This window comes from Bufo gargarizans, chromosome 6 (assembly GCF_014858855.1).
Source record: "Bufo gargarizans isolate SCDJY-AF-19 chromosome 6, ASM1485885v1, whole genome shotgun sequence".
Lineage (NCBI taxonomy): Eukaryota > Metazoa > Chordata > Amphibia > Anura > Bufonidae > Bufo > Bufo gargarizans.
This window is the reverse complement of record NC_058085.1, coordinates 284,496,785-284,521,567: the sequence shown is the minus strand read 5'-3', so window position 1 is coordinate 284,521,567 and position 24,783 is coordinate 284,496,785. Positions and strand designations below refer to the sequence as shown.

Sequence of the window (24,783 nt, the reverse complement as noted above, 5' to 3'; positions counted from 1 at the left end):
GGGTGCTGCCGGGACCGCTATTGATTTAGGCCCGGGCTTCTTTGCGGCCTACTCCTGCATCTCCTCCCCACAGGTTCTTATTCCCCGGCCAGGGTCTCCGTTCGGCCAGGGCTTTAGCGCTACCTAGTTTCCCGTGAGCAGGAGCGGGGGCCAGCAGGAGAGTTGTGTCAGGGGCCGACTCCATTTTGGGGGTGAGGCATAAGTTCTCCCTGCCCCCACGCCATCAGTTAGAGCAAATCTGGGCGCTGTTTTCTGCCTCCACCCACATCCTACGTTTAAATGCACCTACGGCGGGACGCTGGCAAGGCTCCTCTGGACATGCTGTGTGGAGGGACACAGGCCGGGAAAGCGCTGTTTCCCCTTCCTACAGGGTTTAACCTACCCTCCTCATCCTCCTTCCTGTCACTGCAGGGTTCTAATTATGTCCGAGGCCAGACCCCAGGCCCCAAAGCAGGCGGTCACTTCTGTGCGCCATTTTGCTTGTGTGTCGTGTCGCGCAAAATTTCCATCCGCTCAGTCAGATCCCCTCTGCTCTGTGTGCGCTGCTTCACCGTCAAGTTGCTCTTCCCTGGACCCAATCGCCCCTACTGCCCAGCCTATGGTAGAGCCGGAGTGGGCGCGTTCCTTGTCAAGGATGGTACAGGACGTCTTCAATACCAACAATGCTGATGTGGAAATATTGGGGCATTTGTCGGCAAGGCAGTCCTCTGACCAGTCTGACTCTGGGGATCCTGGGGCTCATTCCCATCACAGCCGCCCCACTATACGGGCCAGACCATCCTCCCCCAAAAGGGTGTCTGTGTCTCACGTTTCCTCTGCCTCTCCGCCACCTCCTAGAGGGTCTCACTCCGATGTGTCCTCAGTGGAAGAGGCATGTTCTGAGAAGATTTTGTCTCTCCTGAGGGTCATTCGTCCAAACTCTCCTCCATGGTGGACAATCTTATTACAGCAGTTGTAACGGCGTTACAGCTTGAGGACCCCGCACCCTCATCGGCTTTTTCCTTTTGGAAGTCCTGTCGCTCGCACAAGTGTTTCCCCAACCACCAGGATTTTGATTCCTCTCTTTCCAAGGAGTGGTAGACGTTTTGCCTTGCCAAAACGCTTAAACGTCCTTTATCCATTTCTGGACGATTTGACTAAGAAATGTTCATCCTCACCTATAGTGGACCCGCCAGTTTCCTGCTTGTCTAAGCATACCTCGTTGCCAATGGCGGATGGGGCTTCTTTCTCTGATATCAGGCATAAGAAACTGGAAGCTTTTGCAAAATCTTCCTTTGAAGCAGTGGGCGCAGCACTGCAAACGGTGTTTGCCTCTACATGGGTGAGTAAAGCTATAGGGGAGTTGGCAAATCATTTATTCCAGAGTCTCTCCTTGGGGGTTCCCTCTGGGGAACTGGCCAATATTGCCCTGCAGCTCTCCCATGCCAGTGCATATATTTGTGAAGCCTCTGGACGTGGCCAGGCTTATGGCCCGCTCGTCAGCACTGTTGGTGGCTATTCGCCGTACCCTATAGCTCTCCTGTTGGGCGGCAGATAATGCTTCAAAGTAGACCCTGACGGCCCTCCCCTTTACCGGCAGCAGACTTTTTGGTAAGCGCCTGGATGAGAGAATTTCTGACGATACAGGTGGTAAGAGCACTCATTTACCACAGAGCAGGTTTCGTTTGAACAAGTCAAAGCGCAAGCCTCTTTTTCGCCCCTTTCAGGGTTTTCCAGCCCCAAGAAGCCAGCCGACAAGTCTGCCCCAGATCAGAAGCGCAAGCCTTCCTTCAAACCTCGCTCTTCCTGGCGTCCCCGTGTTTCGGCATTCTGGCTGGCTCACGTCTCGGATGCTTGGGTGAGAGAGGTCATCACAGAGGGGCTACAAGCTGGAATTCAGGTCCTCCCCTCCGTCCCGATTTTTGTCGGTCGTCTTCTCCGACCTCTTCCTCTGCCGCAAATTCCTTTTTTAAGGCTATTCACACACTTGTGCAGCAGGGAATGATTGTCCCAGTTCCTGCGCAAGACCGTTTTCAAGGGTTTTACTCTAATTTCTTTGTGATCCCCAAAAAGGAGGGGACGGTCCATCCCGTTCTCGACCTCAAGGCAGTCAACCGCTTCCTTTAGATCCGCCGCTTCCGGATGTCCATGGAACTGGGGGAGTACCTGTCCTCGATAGACATCAAGGATGCTTATCTTAATGTTACTATCTGCATCAGTTATCAAAAATGTCTCTAGTTCGCAGTGGGTCCCTTTCACTTCCAGTTTGTGGCCCTCCTGTTCGGCCTGGCCACAGCTCCCAGAGTCTTTACGAAGGTTCTGGCGGCGGTCATGGCCCTGCTCCATGCCAGGGGGATTATGGCAATCCCTTACTTGGACAACATCCTGGTAAAGGGTCCGTCACTCCGGGTGATGGCGGACATCCCGCGCATAGTGGACACCCTGGAACACTTTGGATGGATCCTGAACTGGCAGAAGTCCTGTCTTTATCCATCACAGTGGCTAACCTATCTGGGCATGGTGCTAGACTCATTTCAGGCCAAGGTACTCTTTCCCCCAGAGAAGCTATCCACTCTCCGTCTCCAGATTCTTCCCTTGTTGCAGCCCTGTCCTCTTCCCATTTTTCACTGCATGTGGGTTCTGGGTCACGTGGTCTCTTCCTTCGAAGCAGTTCCCTATGCTCAGTTCCATACCAGAACTCTTCAGCGAGCCATTCTATCCTGGATCGGCCCATACGTCTCTCTGCCCCGACCCGCCGGGCCCTCAGGTAGTGGTTTGTTTCCCCCGATGCTGGCCGCCCATTCCTTCCTCTCCATTGGACGGTGTTGACAACAGACGCAAGCCTCCGGGGTTGGGGGGGGGTGTTAGCGGTTTTTCTCCAGGCAGGTTTATGATGGTTATACGATGAGGCATCAGACCTCCACCCCGTGAATATTTCCCTGTGCAATGAATATCCGATTTGCACTGGCCAGGAGATAAGACAGGCAAGACTGAACTCAGTTTGTCAATATCTACAATCTTTATTTCACAGCACATACTTATAGGGCATTGGGGATGGGAACATAGTGTGTGGCAAGATACAGATGAAACTTCGTTAAACAATACTGGTATCTGCTATATACAATACATGAAAGGGTTATTTTACATATTAACCAAGGTTGATCTAAATGCTAACAAGTTGAATGACTTGTCATAGGTTGCTGTCATTGTATGTGAGATGTGATTTTAAATAGCTTTTTGTTAAGGCCTAGTTCACACGAACGTGTGTGATCCATGGCCGTATTGCGAGCCGCAATACACGGCCACAGTTCCGTGTGCATTCCGGATGCGGACCCATTCACTTCAATGGGTCCGCAAATCCGGAATTGCGGAACGACCGCACAGGAACGGGACCCCTCGGAAGCACTACGGAGTGCTTCCGTGGGGTTGCGTCCCGTCCTTCCGTTCTGCAAAAAGATAGAACAGGTCCTATCTTTTTGCGGAACGGGCGGATCGCGGACCCATTAAAGTGAATGGGTCCGTGATCCGATTCGGCTGACCCACGGCCGGCGATCAAGCATTGTGGCCTGTAGCACGGGCAGGGGTCACACACGTTCGTGTGAACTCGGCCTAAGGGATGAAGGTGCTATTGTGTTCACCAACTGGCAAAGGGTGTGAGATGTGCTAATTCGGGGTACTGCATGAAACAAGAGATGAGGCTTGTAGGCCTTGTATAATCTGTGATAAATAGTAAAATTATGAAAAATCCCTTTCAACCCAACCTTTGATCCAAACTTTGAGTTCAGTCTGACAACTCCACGGCTGTGGCATACCTACATCACCAGGGCGACACCCGTAGCCCGGCAGCCATGGCGGAAACAGCTCTGATTCACAGCTGGTCAGAAAACCATGTTCCGGCACTGTCAGCAGTTCACATCCCCGGCGTCGACATCTGGATTGCGGCGAATGGGCTCTTCACCCGCAAGTTTTTCTAGCCATCTGCAAGCGATGGGGTCAGCCGGACGTGGATCTCATGGCCTCCCGCTTCAACCACAAGGTCGAGGACTTTGTCACGCTGTCCAGGGATCCCATGGCCCTGGCGTGCGATACGCTAGTGATTCCGTAGAGTCAGTTCACATTTCCTTACGTGTTCCCGCCTCTTCCTCTCATTCCACGTCTCCCCCGGAAGATCAGGTCCAAAGGTCTGCCCATCATTCTCATGGCCCCGATTAACCATGCCGAGTGTGGCACGCATCTCTAGTCACCCTCCTCGCCGATGAACCCTGTTGTCTTTCTCTTCGGGAAGACCTTTTGTTGCAGGGACCGATCTTCCACCCAAATTTAGGGTCACTACATTTAACTGCATGGCTGTTGAAGCTGCTGTATTAGGGCCGCTTCACACGAGCGGATGCCTTGCGTGGCATCCGCTCCGTGACAGAGTGCCAAGACCCGCTGCAGACTGCAGAGGCACGGGGCAGTAACATGACTGTTAATGCTCCGTGCCTCTCTGTGATCTCTTTACTACGAAATCACAGTGACAACTGTGATTTTGTAGTAAAGAGATCACAGAGAGGCACGGAGCATTAACAGTCATGTTACTGCCCCGTGCCTCTGCAGTCTGCAGCGGGTCTTGGCACTCTGTCACGGAGCGGATGCCACGCAAGGCATCCGCTCGTGTGAAGCGGCCCTTAAGGGCTCGAGGTTTCTCGGATGCTGTGGTCCAGACCATGATTCGTGCCAGAAAGCCGTCGTCTTCCTGAATCTACCGGACCTGGAAGTCCTACTTTAGTTGGTGCGAGCGTCATCTGCTGTCTCCTGTTCGTTTCTCGTTGCCGCGACTCTTGCCTTTCCTGCAGTCGGGCATGGACTTGGGGCTGGCTCTCAGCTCCCTCAAAAGGCAAGTTTCTGCTCTCTCCATTTTTTCTCAGTGGAACTTGGCTTTGCTTTCTGCGGTTCTGACTTTTCTGCCTTTCCGGCCTCCATTGAATCCCTGGGATCTTAATCTAGTGCTCAGCGCTCTCCAGTCCTCACCGTTTGAGCTTTTGCAGCCGGTGTCACTTCGCTTCCTGTCCTACAAGGTGGCCTTTTTGGTGGCAATCACGTCCATCCGTAGGGTGTCGGAACTCGCGGCTCTTTCATGTTGGTCGCCTTTCCTGATCCTCCATCAGGACAAGGTAGTCCTTTTGCCCTGTTCAGTCCTTCCTTCCGAAGGGTGTGTCTGCATTCCATCTAAATGAAGAGACTATTCTCCCTTCATTTTGTCCTGACCCTTCTCATCCTCAGGAGCAGTCGCCCCACACTCTGGATTTGGTACGAGCCGTTCGCACCTATCTGTCCCAGACGTCATCTTTCCGGCGGACGGATTCGCTGTTTGTGATTCCAGAGGGGGCGTCAGTGACCGGGCCCCACCCTTCCAGGTTACTGCTCATTCTGCTCGGGCAGTGGGGGCCTCTTGGGCAATGCATCACGGGGCTTCAACCCTTCAGGTATGCAAGGCGTCTACCTGGTCGTCTTTGCACACTTTTTTCCAAGTTTTACAGGGTGCAAACCTTTGCGTCTTCTGACGCTTCTTTGGGGCGTAGAGTTTTGCAGACGGGGGTTCTCTGATTGGCAGAAGGGTTTCTTGTTATGTCCACCCTTGGGACTGCTCTGTACCGTCCCATGGTCAAGCCTATGTTCCCCAATGATACGGATGAGAAAATGAGATTTTTGTGCTTACCGTAAAATCTGTTTCTCTTCTGTTCATTGGGGGACACAGCTCCCACCCGTTCTCTTGTTTACGGGCCTTTTCTGGCCTGTGTGGTTCTGGGTTTGTACATAGTTTGGCTTTTCTGTTTTGTCTTGCTTCTCTTACTGCTTTTGTACTAACTGATTTAGCTTAGTCCATGTAGGAAGGGTATAGCTGAAGGGAGGAGCTCACACTTTGTGTGCTTAGTGTTCGCTTTCTAGTGGCAACAGCTATACCCATGGTCAAACCTTTTCTCCAATGAACGGAAGAGAAACTGATTTTACGGTAAGTACAAAAATCTTGTTTTTTTAAAAGATATTCTGCCTCTTTTCTTAAAAAAATTGATGGACAACCCCTTTAACTCCGTGGCTGTGTTTAAAGAAGCAGGGGATTTGAAGCTCTGTTTCAGAAAAAAATTGTGGTGATTTGGTGATCTCTTGGTTTTCCTTCCCTGGAAGGATATCTGGCTTTCACTGTGTTGAAGACCCATAACTGGGGCTCCAGGGTTATTTTTACAGTTTCCCAGGAAGCTTTACACTTTGGATTGCTGTGTTGAGACTCATAAATGAGGCTCTGCAGTATTTTTTGTAGCTGGTCTCCCCAAGATCTGCTATTATTTTGTTTCTGAAAAAAAAAAGGAGTGCTGGCCCATGTGAAGATTTCTTACCAATACTAAATTAGATAATCTAGGCTTGGCAAGAAATCCAGAAGTGATGTGGATTGTGGACATTGTACATTGCTGTCTACCAACCAGAGACTCTCCGACCACACTAGTTTTAGGGCCCCATGAAAGTGACAGGGTGAGAAATATACTGTATACATCATACTCAGAATGCCTTTGTTGGTAGGTTCCCTGAGTTGAAGGTCCCAGTTGTATATTAATGTTTTGGTGTCTTCCAGATAGTGTTTCTGATCAAATAGAGAAAGCCAAAGTCAAAGCCACAGAGGCCAACAACACTGCTTCCAGGGTGCAAACCACACTGACAGGTATCAAGATGAATCTAGATGAGTGGAAGGATAAATACGGAAACATGAAGAATGAAGATGTAAACAAGGCTGTAGATGAAGCCAAAACTACTGGTGAGTCAGACAATAGGAGTCCCAGTACTCCACAGGTCAGCCAATCAGAATGTATACAGTACCAGTTAAATGGTTCTCCTGGCTTCAGTGGACAACGTTCTGTAAAGTTACTAAAACATCAAACATCAGGCCAAGCATTATGTAGCAAAGTGTGCTGCACCTAAATTAAGTGCTCATGACGGGCATTTGGCATAATGTGTACATCTGCAAATAATTTTTGTATTTTTCTGAAATTGCTATCTGTCTTTTTAGTCTCTAACCTAGAAAACACCATTCCACTGCTTCTGGACAAACTGAATAAACTGGAGGACCAACAGGGACAGAACAACAGCATCTCAGACAGCATCCAACGAATCCGACAACTAATCTCACAGGCCAGGGATGCTGCCAGCAAGGTGAGTAGACTGCAAGACCAGAGTGGTTGAGGCCCCTCACTCATACATGAACTATTCCACAAGAAGGGACATTGACCAGTCCACTGAATCTTGCAGTTTCTGATTGTTACATCTCAGGAGTTACAGTGAAATATAAAGGGTGGCGTTCTCCTTTAATTAGAGGTGCTGGTTGGTTGGTTATGGTATATATTTAACAATTGACATGATTCTGAACCAGGAATGTGAACTGTCTTTTTATTCTCACTCACTTTTTTATCTCCAGGTTAGGGTACCAGTGAAATTTAATGGTAGTTCTGGGGTTCAGCTACGTACCCCAAGTAACCTTCCTGATCTGGCAGCCCACACCTACCTCAAATTGCACATCCAGAACCCCAGCCCACAGAACAAGAAGAAGCGTCAAGCTGAAGCTGAACCCACACGTTTTGTGATGTTCCTTGGACACAAGGATGTAAGCGTGACACAATGTTAATGACAGTTAGCAATTGAAGAACTTTATGGATCTGATCGGGCAGTTGTTCCATAGATTTATCTATGACTAGTTTGGGACCTCACTGTAGAACAGGGAAAGGCAAAGTTGATGAGGTATACATGTACTGTAATAATACAGAAGGAACTTAGAAGGCTTATCCATATAGAGGTCATATGACCACATCTGGTCACAACATCACCCAATGGAAGTATTAACTACATGACAGTTATATGAGAGGCCCCGTAAACATTACAGAATTCAACAGTCTTAGAAGGCTGGTACTGGTGGTCTGGGCTATGATTTTTTATCTTTTCCTTTTAGTGATGCTAACTACTTTGAGTTTGTTGCACAGGGTCAGGGTGACTACTTTGGCTTGGTCTTAAGAGGCAACAGACTGCAGTGCATCTATCGTCTCGGGGATCAGGAACCAACATACCTTTCCGCTAATGAGGACATCAAGGAGCAGTTTGTCACTGTTGTGATAGAGAGGTGAGCACAGCGCGCTTTGAATCTTTATCTATTGATAGAAAAATCTGGCATTGGAAATACTATCATTAACTTCAGTTGCTGCCAAGCAGCAGGTAAAACATATTGTGGACTGGATGTACAGGGGTCTTATGGTTAGTATGGAAGTATCTCATAATTTAATCTAGTTGCTAGATGCAAGAATGATGGATCATTGGAATTTTTTTGTATATAAAGTATATAGAGCAGAAAGCTCTAATGTGTGAGTTTCACTCACTGCGTAACTGGAAATGAAGGTTCTTTGTAACACTAAGAGAATGCAGTGCGTTACATAAGGTGTCATGGAGGGAAGAAGACTCCTCTGTGGCTCCTGAATGTTTCTTGTCTGCTCTTTGTTATGGAGAATAGGTATTCATATCCCCTCCTTCTTTCCTGACAGGATCCTGCAGTATGGCCAGATGTCCATCTTTGTTACAAAGGATAGCTTACATGAGTTCAAAGGAGACAGCACAGCCAGTGGAGATCAGGGGCTTATCAACTTGGACCCTGGACGAGTGGTGTTCTATGTAGGGGGGTACCCTGCAGAGTTCAAGGTAAACCCCACCACCATTGTACGCCTTGAATAACAGACAGCAGAAGACTTAAGATTTAAAATACATTACAGCAGAGATCAGCAACCTCTGGCACTCCAGCTGTTATGAAAACACAACTCCCAGCATCCTCCTTTCACTTCTATGGGAGTTACAAGAATAGCCGAGTAAGTTTACATGCTGGGAGTTGTAGTTACAAAGCAGGTGGAGTGATGATACCAAAGAATTGCTTAAAGAGAACATGTCACCTCTTCTGACATGTCTGCTTTAGTAACTCCTTGAATTCCCCTTGCAATAACAATTCTGGAGCATCTATTGTTGTGTCTCTATGATGTGTCATCCCTCTAGTATTCCTACTAGAGGTTTATAAATGAATTGCCAACAGGGTGTTACCACTTGGGGTTCTATCACTTTCTCGTTATTACTCACTATTAATTAGGTATTTCCCATTCTACACTTTGTCTCCAGCCACCTTCAGCACTGAACTATCCCAACTTCAAGGGCTGCATCGAATTAGACACTCTGAACGAGAAACCCATCAGCCTGTATGACTTTGAGAGAACGTTTCAACTGGACACAATAAAGGATAAGCCCTGTCCCAGGTACTCGTCCATAATCAATACATCCATCTTCACACCTATACATTGTTGGGTTTTCTTGCAGTTTAAGTGTTTAATTAATTATTTTTTAAGGTGCAGTACCACATCGTGTACTGTAAGTCGAAGACTTTTGTTCATCTTGTTTCTTATTTTAATTTTAAATGGACACTCAAGGCAAAACTGATTCATTGTTGTATGCCTAGTGCCACCCCCCAGGCCATGAACTAGGCACGCCACAGTGTATAAAATTTGCACAGAATTCCTTTAACATTTTATTTCCTTGTGTTTTGGCGTCTGGTTGCCTGTTACTTATGTGATATGTTTCATTCCTAGGTCTAAATCTACAGGAGATCCTTGGCTGACTGACGGATCTTACTTTGATGGAACAGGTTATGCCGAGGTTAAGTTGGAGAGCCTTCCTGGAGTCAAGAGGTTTGAGATGGATGTCCGCTTAGTTTCTCGCAATGGAATCATCTTCTTCCTCGGTGGAGAGGTAAATGCCTCATCTTTTTATTCAGAGTCTTCCAAGACAAATTTATCTGATCTTGAATTACAGTTTTGTTTTATACTTCAGAGCTGCACTCACTGCTGGTGGAGTCACTGTGTATATAGACATTACTTATTCTGTACTGACCCTGAATTACATCCTGTATTATACTCCAGAACTGCATTTACTAGTCTGCCGGTGGGGCCCAGTGGCGGATCCAGAGCCTGGTCTCGGGAGCGGCACTTCCAGATTATTTTCTGTCCGCCGCCACAAAACAATGGTGCTTATAGAACAGATTACACAGTGTAGCGGTATACTGTATATTGTGTGGCACAGTGTAGGCTATATGTGTATAACATAAACATATTTCACATGAAAACTTACAATTACTTGGCTTAACCCTTGGGGATCTCGGACACCACTTCAACACTTGGCTGGTGGGCTCGGCGGAGCTGATGTTGTGCTTTATCCTAATGAGAAAGATTTCATAATAAGGATTTGGAGAAGGGGCAGAGGAATAGCAGAGCAGGGAGAGGCTGGTGCTGCTACTAGGGGGTCATACCATGGGGGAGTAATAAAGCCCACTATAATGCCCCCCAGTAGAATTAATTCTCCTTATAATGTGACAGTGCAAAAAATACCCCCTTGTAATGCCCCCAGTTGAGCTAATGTCCCCATAGTGCCCCCATAATGTGCCAGTATAAAATACCCCTATATAGTGCCCCCTGTAAATGCCTCCATAGTGCACCTCTCCCCCTTCCTCCTAGTGCCCCCATAATGTACCAGTATAAAATGCCCCAGTAGATGCCCTCAGTGTCCCCCATAATTTGCAAGTATAAAATACCCCTTCTTAGTGCCCCCTGTAGATGACCCCATAGTACTCCTCTCCCCCCTTCCTCATAGTACCCACCATAATGTGTCCCAGTATAAAATTCTACTGTACTGAGCCCCCCATATAAAACACCCCTTCTTTGTGGCCTCAGTAGATGCCCCTATAGTGTCCCCAATAATGTGCCAGTAATAACAGCCCCCCATCATGTGCCAGTAATAACAGCCCCCCATCATGTGCCAGTAATAACAGCCCCCCATCATGTGCCAGTAATAACAGCCCCCCATCATGTGCCAGTAATAACAGCCCCCCCATCATGTGCCAGTAATGACAGCCCCCCCATTATGTGCCAGTAATGACAGCCCCCCATTATGTGCCAGTAATGACAGCCCCCCATTATGTGCCCCCCCCCCACACACACTTCTGAGCAGCTCGGGGGGGGGGGGGGCAATTGCTCTGTTGCCCCCCCCCCCCCCCCCTCCTGGATCCCCCCTCCAATCATTATTCTGCAGACCTGAGATTTCCCATTACTCTGCTCTGGATTAATGTCTGCACAGATTTGTTTAGATGATTCCTATTCTGGGAAGTTCCTTTTTACACTAGTCTGTGCACAGTAAACTGATGTAAGGGAAACAAAGTGCCCCCTCCCTGATTTAGAGGAGCTCAGCTCAGCTTCAGCGGTGTGTCTGACAAGAAATTCACAAAACAACAAAATGTAGTTTACGTTCCACTACTATGTACTAAATCACTGACTGGAGGAACGTTGTGACAGAAGATAAAATCAACCTTTATTGAAAACTATATTAAAATAATAGACGGGAGGAAAAAACTCTACCTAAAAATGAAACCCTCATAGTTGATAAACATCTGCCCACACGGTTCTGGTAGACTGATCATAACATGACACACTGATTCACTGTAGCGCTCATAAATCAGTGTGTACAGTCGCCATTGTGTGGGCACGAATCAACTATGCACACCACGAGAGTGTCCCTGAGTGCGGGGAGTGCGGTAGCCAGGTGTGAGATACAAGGCCAATATTTCCCCTAGCAGTGTGCAGGGACGCCCACTATAGTACCTGCTCTTATGATATCACACAAACTCAAAGTGGTGAGTACGACTTTTGCGCTATTATTGAAAATACCAGGCAAATAGTCTGGCAAAATAAGGGTGCGCCAAAATAATTACCCTGGATAGCATCTAGCAGTTAATAAACATCTGCCCACACCTGCAGCTGATTGACAATAAAGCAAACCACGTGTGCGCCATGTAACCAGTGGGCGCATGTACCCTATCACTGCGGTGTGAGCACGAATCAACTACACAATAAAATTGTCTATATACAACTTGCCCCCACTAACTGCTCTACGCGTTTCAGGAGCAACATAAACGGGCTATAGACAAAAAAAAATAGACGCTGACCGCCTCGCGTCCTATGGCGGCGGCAACAGCGCTAGAATGGCCGTACGCGGCCGCCAAAGTGCATGGGTTATAAGGAGGAGGTCCCTCCCCTCCTAGGGATAGAGCCCCTAGACCGGCCAATGACTAGGCAGGGGGAGCGGCTAAGCCGCAGTTCAGTTCCGCCTCTCCCGCCGGCCCACCTGATGGAGCGATCACACCGTGAGTGTTAAAACACTCCTCTATCTTTGTAGGGACCAAACGGCACTGACTATTTGACATAATATTTCAGCATGGCATCGAGGGAGGATGACAACAAGCTTTGACTGTTTGCAATTGCAAGCAGCAGAATCAATCTATAAACTGGAAGCTGCAATTTAAAGTTAAACATGTACTTTATACAGATTCTTTTGATTTAAAGGGATGTTCCGGCACTATACAAAAGTTCTCCAATTACCTGAAAATGGTTAAAACAAATAAAGGAACTTATACTCACCTCACTAGTCCCTCCTCATCATTCACAGTGCCGCTGCTCTCCACTTTCTGCTCCTATTCTCCTATCCATTTCCTGCCATGTCGAGAACAGGAGCAGGAATTGGGTTGCAGTGAGAACCCAGGCACTTTTGGAAAGGTAGCATCCAGAGACCATCAAGGTGAGTGTAAGATTTTCTTTTAAACATTTGCAGGCCGTGAAAGAGTCTTTGTATTGTGCTGGAATACCCCCTTTAAGATGTTTACCTGTAAACTGCCAAGAGTTGTACTTAATGACAGGTTCAGCTCTGCTACATCATTTAATACATATACACAATTACTTGTAAATTAGACAAAAATCAATATTCTATTCTCTTCTTCCAGGACCAGTTTATGTGCCTGGCAGCGCAGGAAGGTCATCTTGCCTTATATTACAATATTGGAAGTGGAACTGAGAGAGCCAAGTCAATTGAATCCTCACCGCTGTTTGTCAGCACCTCCACCTCCAAAGCGGTAACAGCAAATCCTCTGCCTGATGGCATGTGCAGCCCCATCTGGGATTTTGTCATTTTTTTTATTGCTATTTTTTCTTCTTCTCCCTCAGATCCAGGTGATTGTTGCTGTGATCGGTGGAAAGAAGAGGATATTTGTGCGATTCGAAAGACTGAATGTATTTAGTGTTGAATATGATGGGGGAAGCCTGGAATCGTCACGATACTTCTATCTTGGAGGTCTCCCACCTGAGCAGCTTCCTGAGGGGTGAGTTGAATTTATCAGAAAACCTCCTGAACTTTCTGCAGTTTTGTATCTGCCATACTCCAGCAACCCTTATTAGTTGCAGCAGAATGGCCATATTGGTTTTCAACCAGCTTTCTCAGAAGTCAATTTTAGGCTACTTTCACACTAGCGTTCGGGCGGATCCGTTCTGAACGGATCCGCCCATAATAATGCAGACGGAGGCTCCGTTCAGAACGGATCCGTCTGCATTATATTAGCTAAAAAAAGCTAAGTGTGAAAATAGCCTGGGACGGATCCGTCCAGACTTTCAATGTAAAGTCAATGGGGGACGGATCCGCTTGAAGATTGAGCCACATTGTGGCATCTTCAAACGGATCCGTCCCCATTGACTTACATTGTAAGTCTGGACGGATCCGCACGCCGCACGGCCAGGCGGACACCCGAACGCTGCACGCAGCGTTCAGCTGTCCGCCTGTCCGTGCGGAGGCGAGCGGAGCGGAGGCTGAACGCCGCCAGACTGATGCAGTCTGAGCGGATCCGCCTCCATTCAGACTGCATCAGGGCTGGACGGCTGCGTTCGGGTCCGCTCGTGAGCTCCTTCAAACGGAGCTCACGAACGGAAACCCGAACGCTAGTGTGAAAGCAGCCTTAAGTAATTTGCAATTTTGATGGTAACTACCATTGTGCTTCCTCTAGACCATACTGTATGTTTTAGTATATTCTCTGTTGCTCCCAGCCTGAAGGACATTTTCCCCAGTGGAGGTTCCATCAGAGGTTGCATGAAGGGGCTCAAGGCATTAGGGAAATACGTGGACTTGAAGAGGATGAACACAACAGGAGTGAGTTACGGCTGCACCTCGGACCTCCTGGTGAGTTCTTCAGAACTTGATGCTCCCTGACAGACATGGCTAGAGCACTAGACCTTCATGGGCAATTTTATCTTTACTCTCCACCCAGATTGCAAGGTCAGTCCAGCTCAATGGTCATGGATTTTTGAACATGAACCTGAAGAATGTGCCCAAGTTTCAAGATGACTTTTATGCCGGCTTTGGCTTCCAGACCAGTCAGAGTAATGGGCTGATGTACTACCATACTAATGAGGTGAGGGGTCCTGCCATCTATGACAAAATATTCTAACATTACTCTCTCATTGTATTGAGTTCTATGGCGCTCTTCTTTCTGTAGGAAGGACTGTGCCAGGTGGCTGTCCAAAACGGTCATTTGTCTGTGAAGCTTCTGGCCACTCAGCTTACCTCCAAAACGCCATACTCCGATGGTTCCAAACATTACCTGTCCCTGTACAGCAACAAGAATGAGTAAGACTGAGCCATATACAGTATTATTGACCTGTGTATATGATGAGCAATTTATTAATATTTAGGAATAGTAATGGAAAAAAAGACTGTAAGCTCTGCTGCCCAAGGACATGATACATGGTCTGTGAACCACACTCTCAGAAAATGTATGGGTTTTTAATACAAGATTTCATTGCACAGGTTGCGACTTTATGTGGATGATGAACTACAAGGCAGTGGACGACTATCTCAGGGTGGTCGCAGAAGACGGCAGGATACTTCCAGCAACAGTTTACTCCTTGGAGGGGCACCAGATAGCGCCACCCCAGCCAACTTTAGTGGCTGCATCAGCAATGTTTTTGTGAAAAGGTTAGATTTTTGACAAAGATTTAAAAAGTCAGCTGCAACAGTGTGCTTGCCTGGAGAGTATAAAGTTGAAGATACAAGGTATTCCAGTAACAGAAAATTTCAGGAAACGAGTGTACTGAACATATCTACTCATGGTTTTCTGTTAGTGAGAATTAGGCCATATGTAATAAGAGCAGTACCATAATGAGAAAAGAGGGATGTAGAAATCGGAGCACACAAACTAATGCTAATGTACTAGAAGGAGCAGACCCCCAGCAGCGCAGACTGTTTCAGGAGCATCTTGCAGAAAACGGAGTTGTCCTTTTATGTAAGAACAAGGCCACATAATGTGAGAAGGTGAAGACTGATAATTGCAAGATCAGGGAGTTTCCAGGAGCACAGAGTATTTCTGAAGAGAAGCAAGCTGATCTTGTGGCATATGTTTCTTCCTCTGTTGTATGATGGAATGTGTCAAGAGAAGATCAGTTCTGGGCTGCGTGTTTGAACACGACAAGTTCCTTTTAAAGAGCAATAGACATGCTAAAAATATAATTGTGTTAACCTGTAAAAACCTCTCATATTCTGTATGGTAATTATCCCCAACCCATCACCACTTGTATATTACTATTTCCACAGTATAACTGGACCTCAGATGGTTCTGGATTTGCAGCAGAACATTCGCAGTGTAAATGTAACCATGAAATGTGAAGAAGTCCCTGAGGAACGACCCCAAGAGATCAGAGCAGTGGGGCGGAAGGATAAACTTAAAATGAAGGTAAACAATCCTGTGGATCTCTGAGAGTAATCACCCCTGCATTCCTTTCTTTAATGTCTGCCAGCTATGGCATACTGTAACTGTCGTCCATATCTCCACGTTTGCAGGCACGGCAGAGGAAGTTGGCTATGGTGGAACATAGACATTTGCAGAACTCATCCTGTTATGTTCCTAAACCCCTGAAGGGTGCATTGAGATTTGGAGGATCTTCATCCAGCCATCTAGAATTCACCAATGTTCCAGGTTCATTCCAAGAGAGGTATGTGCTGTAGCGGAGGTGGGAGAAGACACAAGTTTGGGTATCGGATACATGTTAGCTGGGCGTAGATTATTTAGTTGCATCCCAAGACATGCCCCTGGTCCTCTATCACCTAGCATTTATAGTACTGCTGACATACTGACTCCCTCAGTATTGGGGTTTGGCTGGTGGAGCTACACGACTGGTTGTGCCATTGGGAGGCGGTGACCTCTTATGCTTCGTTATACTTATGTTATACCTTCCTTCCTAAATAGATTTCACTTCTCCATGGACGTTCGTCTGAACTCTACCAATGGTCTTCTCTTCTTCGTGGCTGATGAGCGAGGAACCTCCTCTTTGTCTCTTTATGTTTCCAATGCTCGTTTTGTCCTTATGATGAACATTCGTGGAAAAACACATCGGCTGAGAAGTAAAGAAAAATTCACTGATGGACAATGGCACACAGTAAGATTTTATGCCAGTGTTCTCCAGCCTGTGGTTCTCTAGCAGTTGTAATGTGAATACTCCCAGCATGCCCACTATCATTCTCATGGGTCTCATCTTTATGAAATTAACCATTTATGGGGCTGTTGTGGTGTTCTCAGTTATACAAGCTGGATATTGATATCATGATGACCCTACAGTGGATGTTTCCATGTGTACTGCTATGAGATTGCAGATTGCTGACCATAATGATGCTGACATTGAAGATTTCTGACCATAGTGATGCTGTTATAATTAACAGTTAAATATTATGAATTTTAGATTTTCTTTGGGAAGGAGAAGAATAAGCTCCGCCTGGTTATAGATGGCCTCAAGGCTCAGAGTGGGATGCTACCCCCAGGGTCCATCCTATCTTTAGCAAGCCCGGTTTACATTGGTGGCATCCCTGAACTGAGAAACCGTCCAGACAACCTGGTGAGCGAGGACAAAACATTGATTATATATAACACATTCTCTTCTGGCTACAGCAAGGGATAACCATATATAGGATCCATTCATGATGGGCATACAAAAGACTGATTTGTTTTTTGTTTTTCAGGACACCACTCTAAATGGTTTCCACGGATGTGTGAGGAACCTGAAAATGGATGGGAAATCCTTTGACAACCCAGCAAAAGCTGCAGGAGTCACCCCATGTTTTGAAGGGTTTACAGAACATGGCCTCTTCTTCTCAGATGGGGGATTCCTAACATTTGGTATGCATTTAAATGTAGAGATAAATAAAATAAAAAATTATTGTACAAAAAAAAGTTTATTGGGACTGAGTGGGATTATCAGACACAACCATGTGGAGTACCATTTCAGGAATAAAAAAACTGACTTTCATAGAATTTTTTTCTCACCTGCTTCTCTCAGAAAACTTGATTGACGTGGGACAGGACCTTGAGCTGAAGTTAGAAGTGCGGCCGATGCACCCATCTGGACTTATATTTCACATACACACAGAAAAGGGTTATGCAATCACCTTGTACTTGGCTGACAGAAAGGTACAGCTCACACTGTGTCCTCCTCTTGCTGTTCTTTCTCCAGGGATTTAGTCTCTTATTGTCTTTGACCTTCCTCAGGTGACTGTAGTCCTGACAGATGTAAAGGGTAAACATTCTACAGCGGTTCATCTGAGACAGCCTCTGTGCGATGGACAGTGGCACACAATTGCCGGTCAGTATCTGGTTCTGTTACACAATACATACTGTTTCCTATGGTCTTGACAAACATTATTTTCATTGCATTTCTTTTTTTGCTCCATCAGTCACTAAAGGAAGTAATGTGGTCCAACTGGATGTGGACACAGAAGGAAACCATTTAGTAGGCATCAGTCCGTCCTCTCACGCCAGGAACTGGGGATCTCTCTATATGGGTGGAGTACCGGGTTAGTATTTAGCAGTTTGTGCGTTTGTTATGTGTCTGTACCAGTGTAGCTTACATCGAGTTTTTGTTTGCAATAGTCTGCATTTGTCCCTGTGTAATGTGCAGGATTAGAGTGGAAAGACTATATGAGCAAGCAACCCAGGCTGAATTGGAAGTTGTGGTGGCTTTGGAGTAGAAGCTCATAAAAATCTGGCAATGAAAATTAGCTATATTTTAGTGGATGATTACACACCGCAGCACCATAACAACACTAGTCCTTCAGAAATAACCTCACAGACTTTTTCATAAATACCGCCAGGGATCAGTAATAGAGTGTAATGGAAAGCTTGTCAGATGAGGGTGCCAAAAGTAATTTAGTGAACCATTCTACAAGCATAAACTATAGGGGATGGGAAATCACTTCTTGGTTCTTATATGCACATTGTACAAGTTCCATAGCCGGTAAGAAAGAACAGGGCTGAGACTTGGCACCTAAAAGAACAAATTGTCGTGTTCAGACCTGTCTAACGGAAGGACAGCAAGCAAGAGAAGAAAGGTTTCTAATGGCTAGGATTGTCTCTCAGCACCATAAAGAACATCTTCCATGTTTTATGATAGACCAGTGAGGAAGATGGTTTTCTAGCTTTAAGCATGGTTTGGGTGTCCTGCTCAGAAAAAAACCATACCTTGTCAGTACTGCAGCTTCAATAGCCATGCCATTAAAATAGCAAAATTTGAATGAAAGACTGGACGGTGTGAGAGAAAGATGTTCTTGGAGAGAGAGCATCAGCCAGTAGAGAAGCCAGGTCAGTGTACTTAGTCTAAAAGGGCTAATCTGGTGCAAGGAGAATCATCGGACTGCCGGCTACCTTAACTTTCTTGAATATAAGAGGAGAGAAGATTTACATAAAGGTGTTTTTTCGATCATAAGGAATTATCCCCTTCCCACTGATTGCGAGAATGGGGGTCCATACCCTGAAATTAATGGAGTGGCTAGTCGAGTATGCGGCACAACGCTCCATTTACGGTCGATTGGACTGCTGGAAATAGCAGAGTACTGCTCCGTTCTTAGTCTGATCCCCACCAATATAATAGTTATCCCTAAGGGCTCATGCACACGACCATTGGATGTTTTGCCGTCCGCAAATTGTGGATCCGCTAAACAAGGATATTGGCCATGTGCATGCTGCATTTTGCGGAACGGTCGGCCCCTAATAGAACAGTACTATCCTTGTCTGTGATGCGGACAATAATAAGACATGTTCTATGTTTAGGCGGAACGGCTATACAGACACTGAATGCACATGGACTCATTTCCGTTTTTTGCGGTCCTATTGAAGTGAATGGTTCCACATACAGGCTGCAAGTGCAAAAAAAAAACACAACGGACACCATGAGTACTAGAGGAGCTTGCGTTCTGGACACATTTCTATTGCTACCTCTAGAGTAAATAAAAGTTAATTCATTAGTTATATGTACCCCAAAATGGGGTCACAAAAAAATACAATTTGTCCCAAAAAACTAGTCATTACACAGCTAAATCAGCAAAAAATAAATACAGTTATGGGCAGAAAAAAAGAAAAAAAAAACTGCCAATGCTAGCCGGTACTGGGGGTCAGTAAGGAGCTGGTTACTTAGGAGACTGCAGCTGGTAGATGACTGGTCTATTTGGGCGGGCAGCCAGACCAGAGGACATTCAGCACCACCCCAGGGTGAGATAATTGGGTTGCAGGACACATCCGTGCTATCTTTAACTGCCCGGCTGGTGGGATAAGCAGCCTCTTGGTTACTGCCAGTGACACGGTGATCAGACTAAAAGGTGGCTAGTAGTGGATGTTGGCCTGGGGGGAGGATAATAAGACCCTGGTTGAATGCTTAGCAGCCAAGGTATAATGTACAGAGTTGTATACGCTACATTGTGGATAATCCAGCATAAGTCTAAAACAGTGACTGTACTTTATCATTTCGCTATACCCGGCTGCTCTGCTGTATGTACATTTACCGCACACAGGCCCACAACATCTTATTTTGTACTCTTACCTAGCTAAAAATACTAAGAAAAAAATGTACTGGAAGTGAAAGCTTCGTACCCTGATGTAAAGGTGGAGGTGCTTTGGATACAAGGCTGGGTGTATCTTTTAAATAAAAAACATGAAAAGGTTACCTTGGAGCACCGTTCTTCAAGGAAAAAAAAAAAAAATGCCTTGGTGGGAGAGCTTCGGGAGACCTGATCTGCACAAGCAATCTGTTGGCATTCTCTTCTGTCTTGTAGCCCATGTGGACTTCATTGTGTACCCAGGCATTGTTAATGTGGGAGACATCCCAAAAGAGAAGTCAACCACCCCAGGCTTACTCAGGCAGTGACCACCCATCATGTGATTTGGGTGCCTGAGGATTGGCACAGTAAGACGGGTGCAGTTTAAAGGAAGGCCTCCTTTTTGGTCTTGTGGATTTTGCGTTCTGTAAAAGACGCTAGTTTACAAAATACCAAAGAAGAAAAATAAAGTTCCCCCTTTTCTAGAGAGGCAGGAGTCCAAGTCCTGCTTTGAGGTAGGTATGAGCTCTTTCCACCTGTGCTCTCAGGGATAATCTCATCTAAGTAGGTGCCAAACAGACAAGAACCTGAGAAAGAGTGAAATGTTAAGGATTTTATTTTAAGAGTCTAGCACTTGAGACAGAGTGAATGTTTGATGAGAAAGTTCAGCCAGTTCTTCAAGACCGTAGTGGGAGGTTCTAGGAATTCCAGTCTACAGTCAGAGTGATCCTGGGATGAGAAAGCATTAAGGATTTGCATAAGTAGGGTTGTGTGCTTTGCCAGGCAAGAGACCAGAGGGTCTCCTGCTAGGGAAGTTGACCCTCAAACCCCCTAACCTCTAAAAATGGAGACGTCCAGCATCTAGGAGGGGAATTTCCACAATTAGGGATGGTCTCCTGAGTGGGAGGGACAAAAATGTTGAACCATGAAGAGAGAAGAGTAAAGTGTAGATGACTGTTCCTTGTCCTGTTGAGCCCTTGCTGTCAGAATGATCCTTGCCTTTGGGGATTTCAGTGCACATCTGGAGGAGGTAGATCAGGTTGGAGAAAGAAGGGCAGTGAAGCCAGGTAGATATGGCATTTTTATGGGCTTTACTATACAGCAGGTCTGCCGAAGGGAGCTTGTCCACAGTTGGAGGGGAAAGGCTGGGATGTGTCACCTACCAGCCTAGCATTTCCAGCATGAACTTGGAAGTCCTGGAAAAGTTTACTACAGTATTAAAGAAAAAAATTGTGCACCTATTTTGGTTCAGCGCCCAATGACAGTGGTGTGCACCATGTGAAGACAAATGGTGCAGAGGGATCCAGGCTGTCCCCCACTGAAGTTTTGTATTACTGTGGTTGCAAGCTAAAAGGCTGCTTTGATATGGTGTATTCACGTGGAATGGAGAACAACCGCAAAGTGAAGATTGAATAAAGAGGGGAATTAGGACCTCTTCTATCACCTTCTATTTATAAAGATGTTAGAAAATGGTGTTCTGCCTCCTGATTGGTTGTCAGGACCAAATCCACACCTCCAACGCTGTGGCCTAGAGTGCAGAGATGCTAGATGGTAGAGTTGGTGAGCTGGGAAAATTTAAAAAAATAAAATGCTGAAACTACTCTGAAGAAGCAAAAGCTGACCTGTTGGTGATGGGGGCATTCTGAAAAGGAGACCCACAGGGGCAAGGAACAGTTCTGTGAAATCTCTTTCCTTATTCATCTATTGGAAATATCTTTGCAGATTTAATAAACTGATCATAGGTAAAACCGTCCACTAATTTTCACCAAGCAGAAGAAAAGGCTCAGGCCACATATAATCCTCTATATGACCTAATAAAGAATTTCACCTGCATGCAGTCTCTCACAACATGAAATTAGAAGGCTATAATTTTTTTTGCCTCCAAAGTAAAAAAATAAAAATGCACTGATTCTTCATAACAAATTAAGTGCATTGATTTTCTATGACTTCTATTAACATACATATTTTTTTTACATCAGCAGAGTGAATTTAGCTGTCTGGAATTTTTTCTTGTTTTCACTAGTTTGAATGTCAATTAAATCAAGTGCACTGATTTTGCACAGATTTTTACTAGTGTGCAAATTTTTCCTTATTTTCAATTAATATACATTGATTTTAAATCAGTTTGGTGAATTTAGCAGTATAAAATTATTGGTCTGCTCGTCTTTACTTATTTGAAATCAAGCGTAAAACATTTGCACTTATTTTCACTCTTTTGAACGGAATTTAGGCTTAAATCTTATATCTCCAGAGTTGATAAAATCAACTGCACAGATTTTCCTTGATTTCCATTGATTTTAAATTAGTAGGATGTATTTGGCAGCCTGGAATATTTGGTCTGCTCATTTTCACCAATTTGAAATCAAGTGTAAAACATTTGCACTGATTTTCACCATTTTGCATGAAAGGAGTTAATCTGTATGTAGGCTTAAATCACATACAGTATCTGCAGAGTTGACGAAATCAAGTGCACCGATTTTGCACAGATTCACTAGTTTGCAACGATTTTTCTTGATTTCAATTAATACGCATTGATTTTAAGCCAGTTGCGTAAATTTGGCAGCCTGAACATTTTGGTCTGCTCATTTTCACCGATTAGAAATAAAGTGAGAAACATTGCACTGATTTTCACCATTTTGCACAACATCCCCAGAGTTGATTAAATCCAGTGCACTGATTTTGCACAGATTTTCATTAGTGTGCATTTATTTGAAATCAGGCTAAGCTCTGTTCACTTGAATGGAGCTTAGCCGCGCCCACTGTAGTTGATACAAGTCGTGACGTCAGTGGGCGGGCGACCCGGCGGTAAACAGTGAGAAGGCAGCGGCGCTGCTGGAGCGCCGCTGCCTTCTCAAACAGCTGATCGGCGGGGGTCCCGGGTGTCGGACCCCGCCGATCAGAAGCTGATGATCTATCCAGAGGATAGATCATCAGTTAAATGAAAGTGCAGAACCCCTTTAAGTTTTATGTACCCCCCCCCCCCCCCCCAAAAAAAAATAGAATTTGTCCAACAAACAAGCATGCTGTCATACAGCCACTTGCATCTAATTTCAAACTCCTTGACTAAAAATGTTCCTCAAAAATGCTAAGAGAAGTGTTTTTACTCTGCCACTAACAGCAAACGGTAATGGAGGCGGAAAATACATTGATATTTATGTTGGTTAAAGAAGCTACTGGTTTTGGCTCACAATAAGAAATGGAAATAACTCAAATAATTGAAGTGTGAACTTGGCCTAACGTGTACTTTGTGGTCATTATTAACCGTTTGTGTTTTTTGTTTTACTACAGCACACACTCCCGTCACAGAGCATCCCCTTTCTCCTTATCAAGGGTGCATGAGGAACCTCACCATCAACAGGAAAGTCATTGAGGTCTCCAAGTCAGGAGTTTTCAGGGGATCAGCCGGGATCAACATCTGTCCAGCTCTTTAATTTCAAAGCATGGACATTGACAAGGGACTGCTGTTATTTAAGGGCAGAGACCACTAAACTGTGCCAGTAGTGGGGAAGTGTTGGCTCCTGTTACGTGACCAACAACTAACCCAGAAACAAGGGTGCTTCTTCCAAGGTTGCTTTACCATTCTATTTGACATTTGTTACTACCCTCAACCCCCCCCATCGTTACCCAAACCACATCCATTTACTTTGTAATACGACTTTCCAGCTGAATATTACCATTGTAAGGGCCCAGCCTTGGTACAATACAAAAACCTGTCTGGAATATGTACCTAAAAAAAGACAGCATTCCTGCCATTATATGCTAATAGACACTGGAGCGCTGTGCCAGCAGTTTGCCACGTTGCTGCGGCACATCTTGTGATTTCACACAAGCTCTGAACCAATAATATGACCTGTTCACATGGTTTTACTTGAACTGGCAAAATGAGTCAGTATCTGCTACTTAAAAGCTTCTTAATTTCACATTGCTTTTGCCAGGGAGCTGTTAATGCATAAACTAAGGATGTGAAAATGCAAGTTGCTATGTAATTAAACAGCCGGTTTTAGGTAAAATTTAGAAATAATGGTGGGAGCAGGTGCTTGGCTACAAAACAAACTTGTACAGAGATACAGGTGAGAAGCCATTTCTCCTGCCTGGAGGGGTAACAGGAAAGGGGGGCAAGGAGATGGCATCCACACCTATATAGAAACTGATCTCACTGCCCTAGTGTTCTCCATTTCAGATCACTGAAATTGTGGCTATATACTCATATTAGGTATAATCTGCCTTATTACAAGGACGTCTATACTTACTATGTAGCAGCGACATAGAAGTGGAGATTAGGAGGTGCCTATGTATGATATGTCATCTCCTGCAACTCCGTAGGCTGTAGGAATAAAATAACCACTGGGTAGAAACGACCCTATACAGATATTTATTATATTTTCCCTTCCTGTGGTAGAGCAGCGTGAATATTTTTTAAAGAAAAATATAAATATATATTTAAGTCTATTTCACTGATTTCACCTCTGCACTTACACATTAAATGTCTGTATATATGCATGTGTGGAACTATTTAATACACAACACTTGGGCAATCATGTAGTCATGCATTACCAGGAGAGGCAGCCAGTAAAAATAAAACTGACATTGGAGAATGTGTGTGATTCGCCTGTGATAATGGCTGCCTCTGCTGGGAGAAGATGAGGCGTGCCCTTTAACTGTACCCATAACAGGTAATATTAGGACTGTAATGCCTATAGGAAACAAAGTGCCTAAACCTGCTTGTATTCGTTGTAGCTTCCCTTTAACAGAGGAATGTAAATTCATGGTACAAATTGGGTACTCTAAAAATAAAACCACTTTTTTCTCTCCTCCTTTCGTAATTCTTCATTTGGGCAAAGGCCAGAATGGTTGGAAAGGGTTAACCCTACTGGGGGGGGGGGAATTAAATGTTCACTTTAATCAGCACAGAACACAAACCATTGTCGTCTTAGAACAAACTGTACAGCATTTAATATGGTATAATTTTTCAAGGGAGGGTTGAAGCTGAATGGCGCCCCCCTCTGTTCCTCACCCACAGAAAATCAAAACAAA

At 45.4% G+C, this 24,783-nt stretch overlaps 1 protein-coding gene across 1 annotated transcript in view; it reads left to right on the top strand.

Annotated features, from left to right (window-relative positions):
• Window positions 1–24,560, top strand: part of LAMA5 (laminin subunit alpha 5) — a 123,838-nt gene extending 99,278 nt beyond the window's left edge. Inside the window, 22 exon segments of the mRNA XM_044296273.1 lie at window positions 6,587–6,766; window positions 7,019–7,161; window positions 7,424–7,609; window positions 7,983–8,119; window positions 8,535–8,688; window positions 9,154–9,287; window positions 9,618–9,777; window positions 12,854–12,982; window positions 13,074–13,228; window positions 13,944–14,076; window positions 14,165–14,308; window positions 14,393–14,523; window positions 14,704–14,871; window positions 15,487–15,625; window positions 15,733–15,884; window positions 16,139–16,328; window positions 16,629–16,781; window positions 16,906–17,062; window positions 17,223–17,353; window positions 17,432–17,525; window positions 17,617–17,736; window positions 23,038–24,560. Coding sequence (XP_044152208.1) covers window positions 6,587–6,766; window positions 7,019–7,161; window positions 7,424–7,609; window positions 7,983–8,119; window positions 8,535–8,688; window positions 9,154–9,287; window positions 9,618–9,777; window positions 12,854–12,982; window positions 13,074–13,228; window positions 13,944–14,076; window positions 14,165–14,308; window positions 14,393–14,523; window positions 14,704–14,871; window positions 15,487–15,625; window positions 15,733–15,884; window positions 16,139–16,328; window positions 16,629–16,781; window positions 16,906–17,062; window positions 17,223–17,353; window positions 17,432–17,525; window positions 17,617–17,736; window positions 23,038–23,180 — 3,233 coding nt within the window. The 3' untranslated portion in view covers window positions 23,181–24,560.
• Window positions 24,561–24,783: the final 223 nt, after the last annotated feature.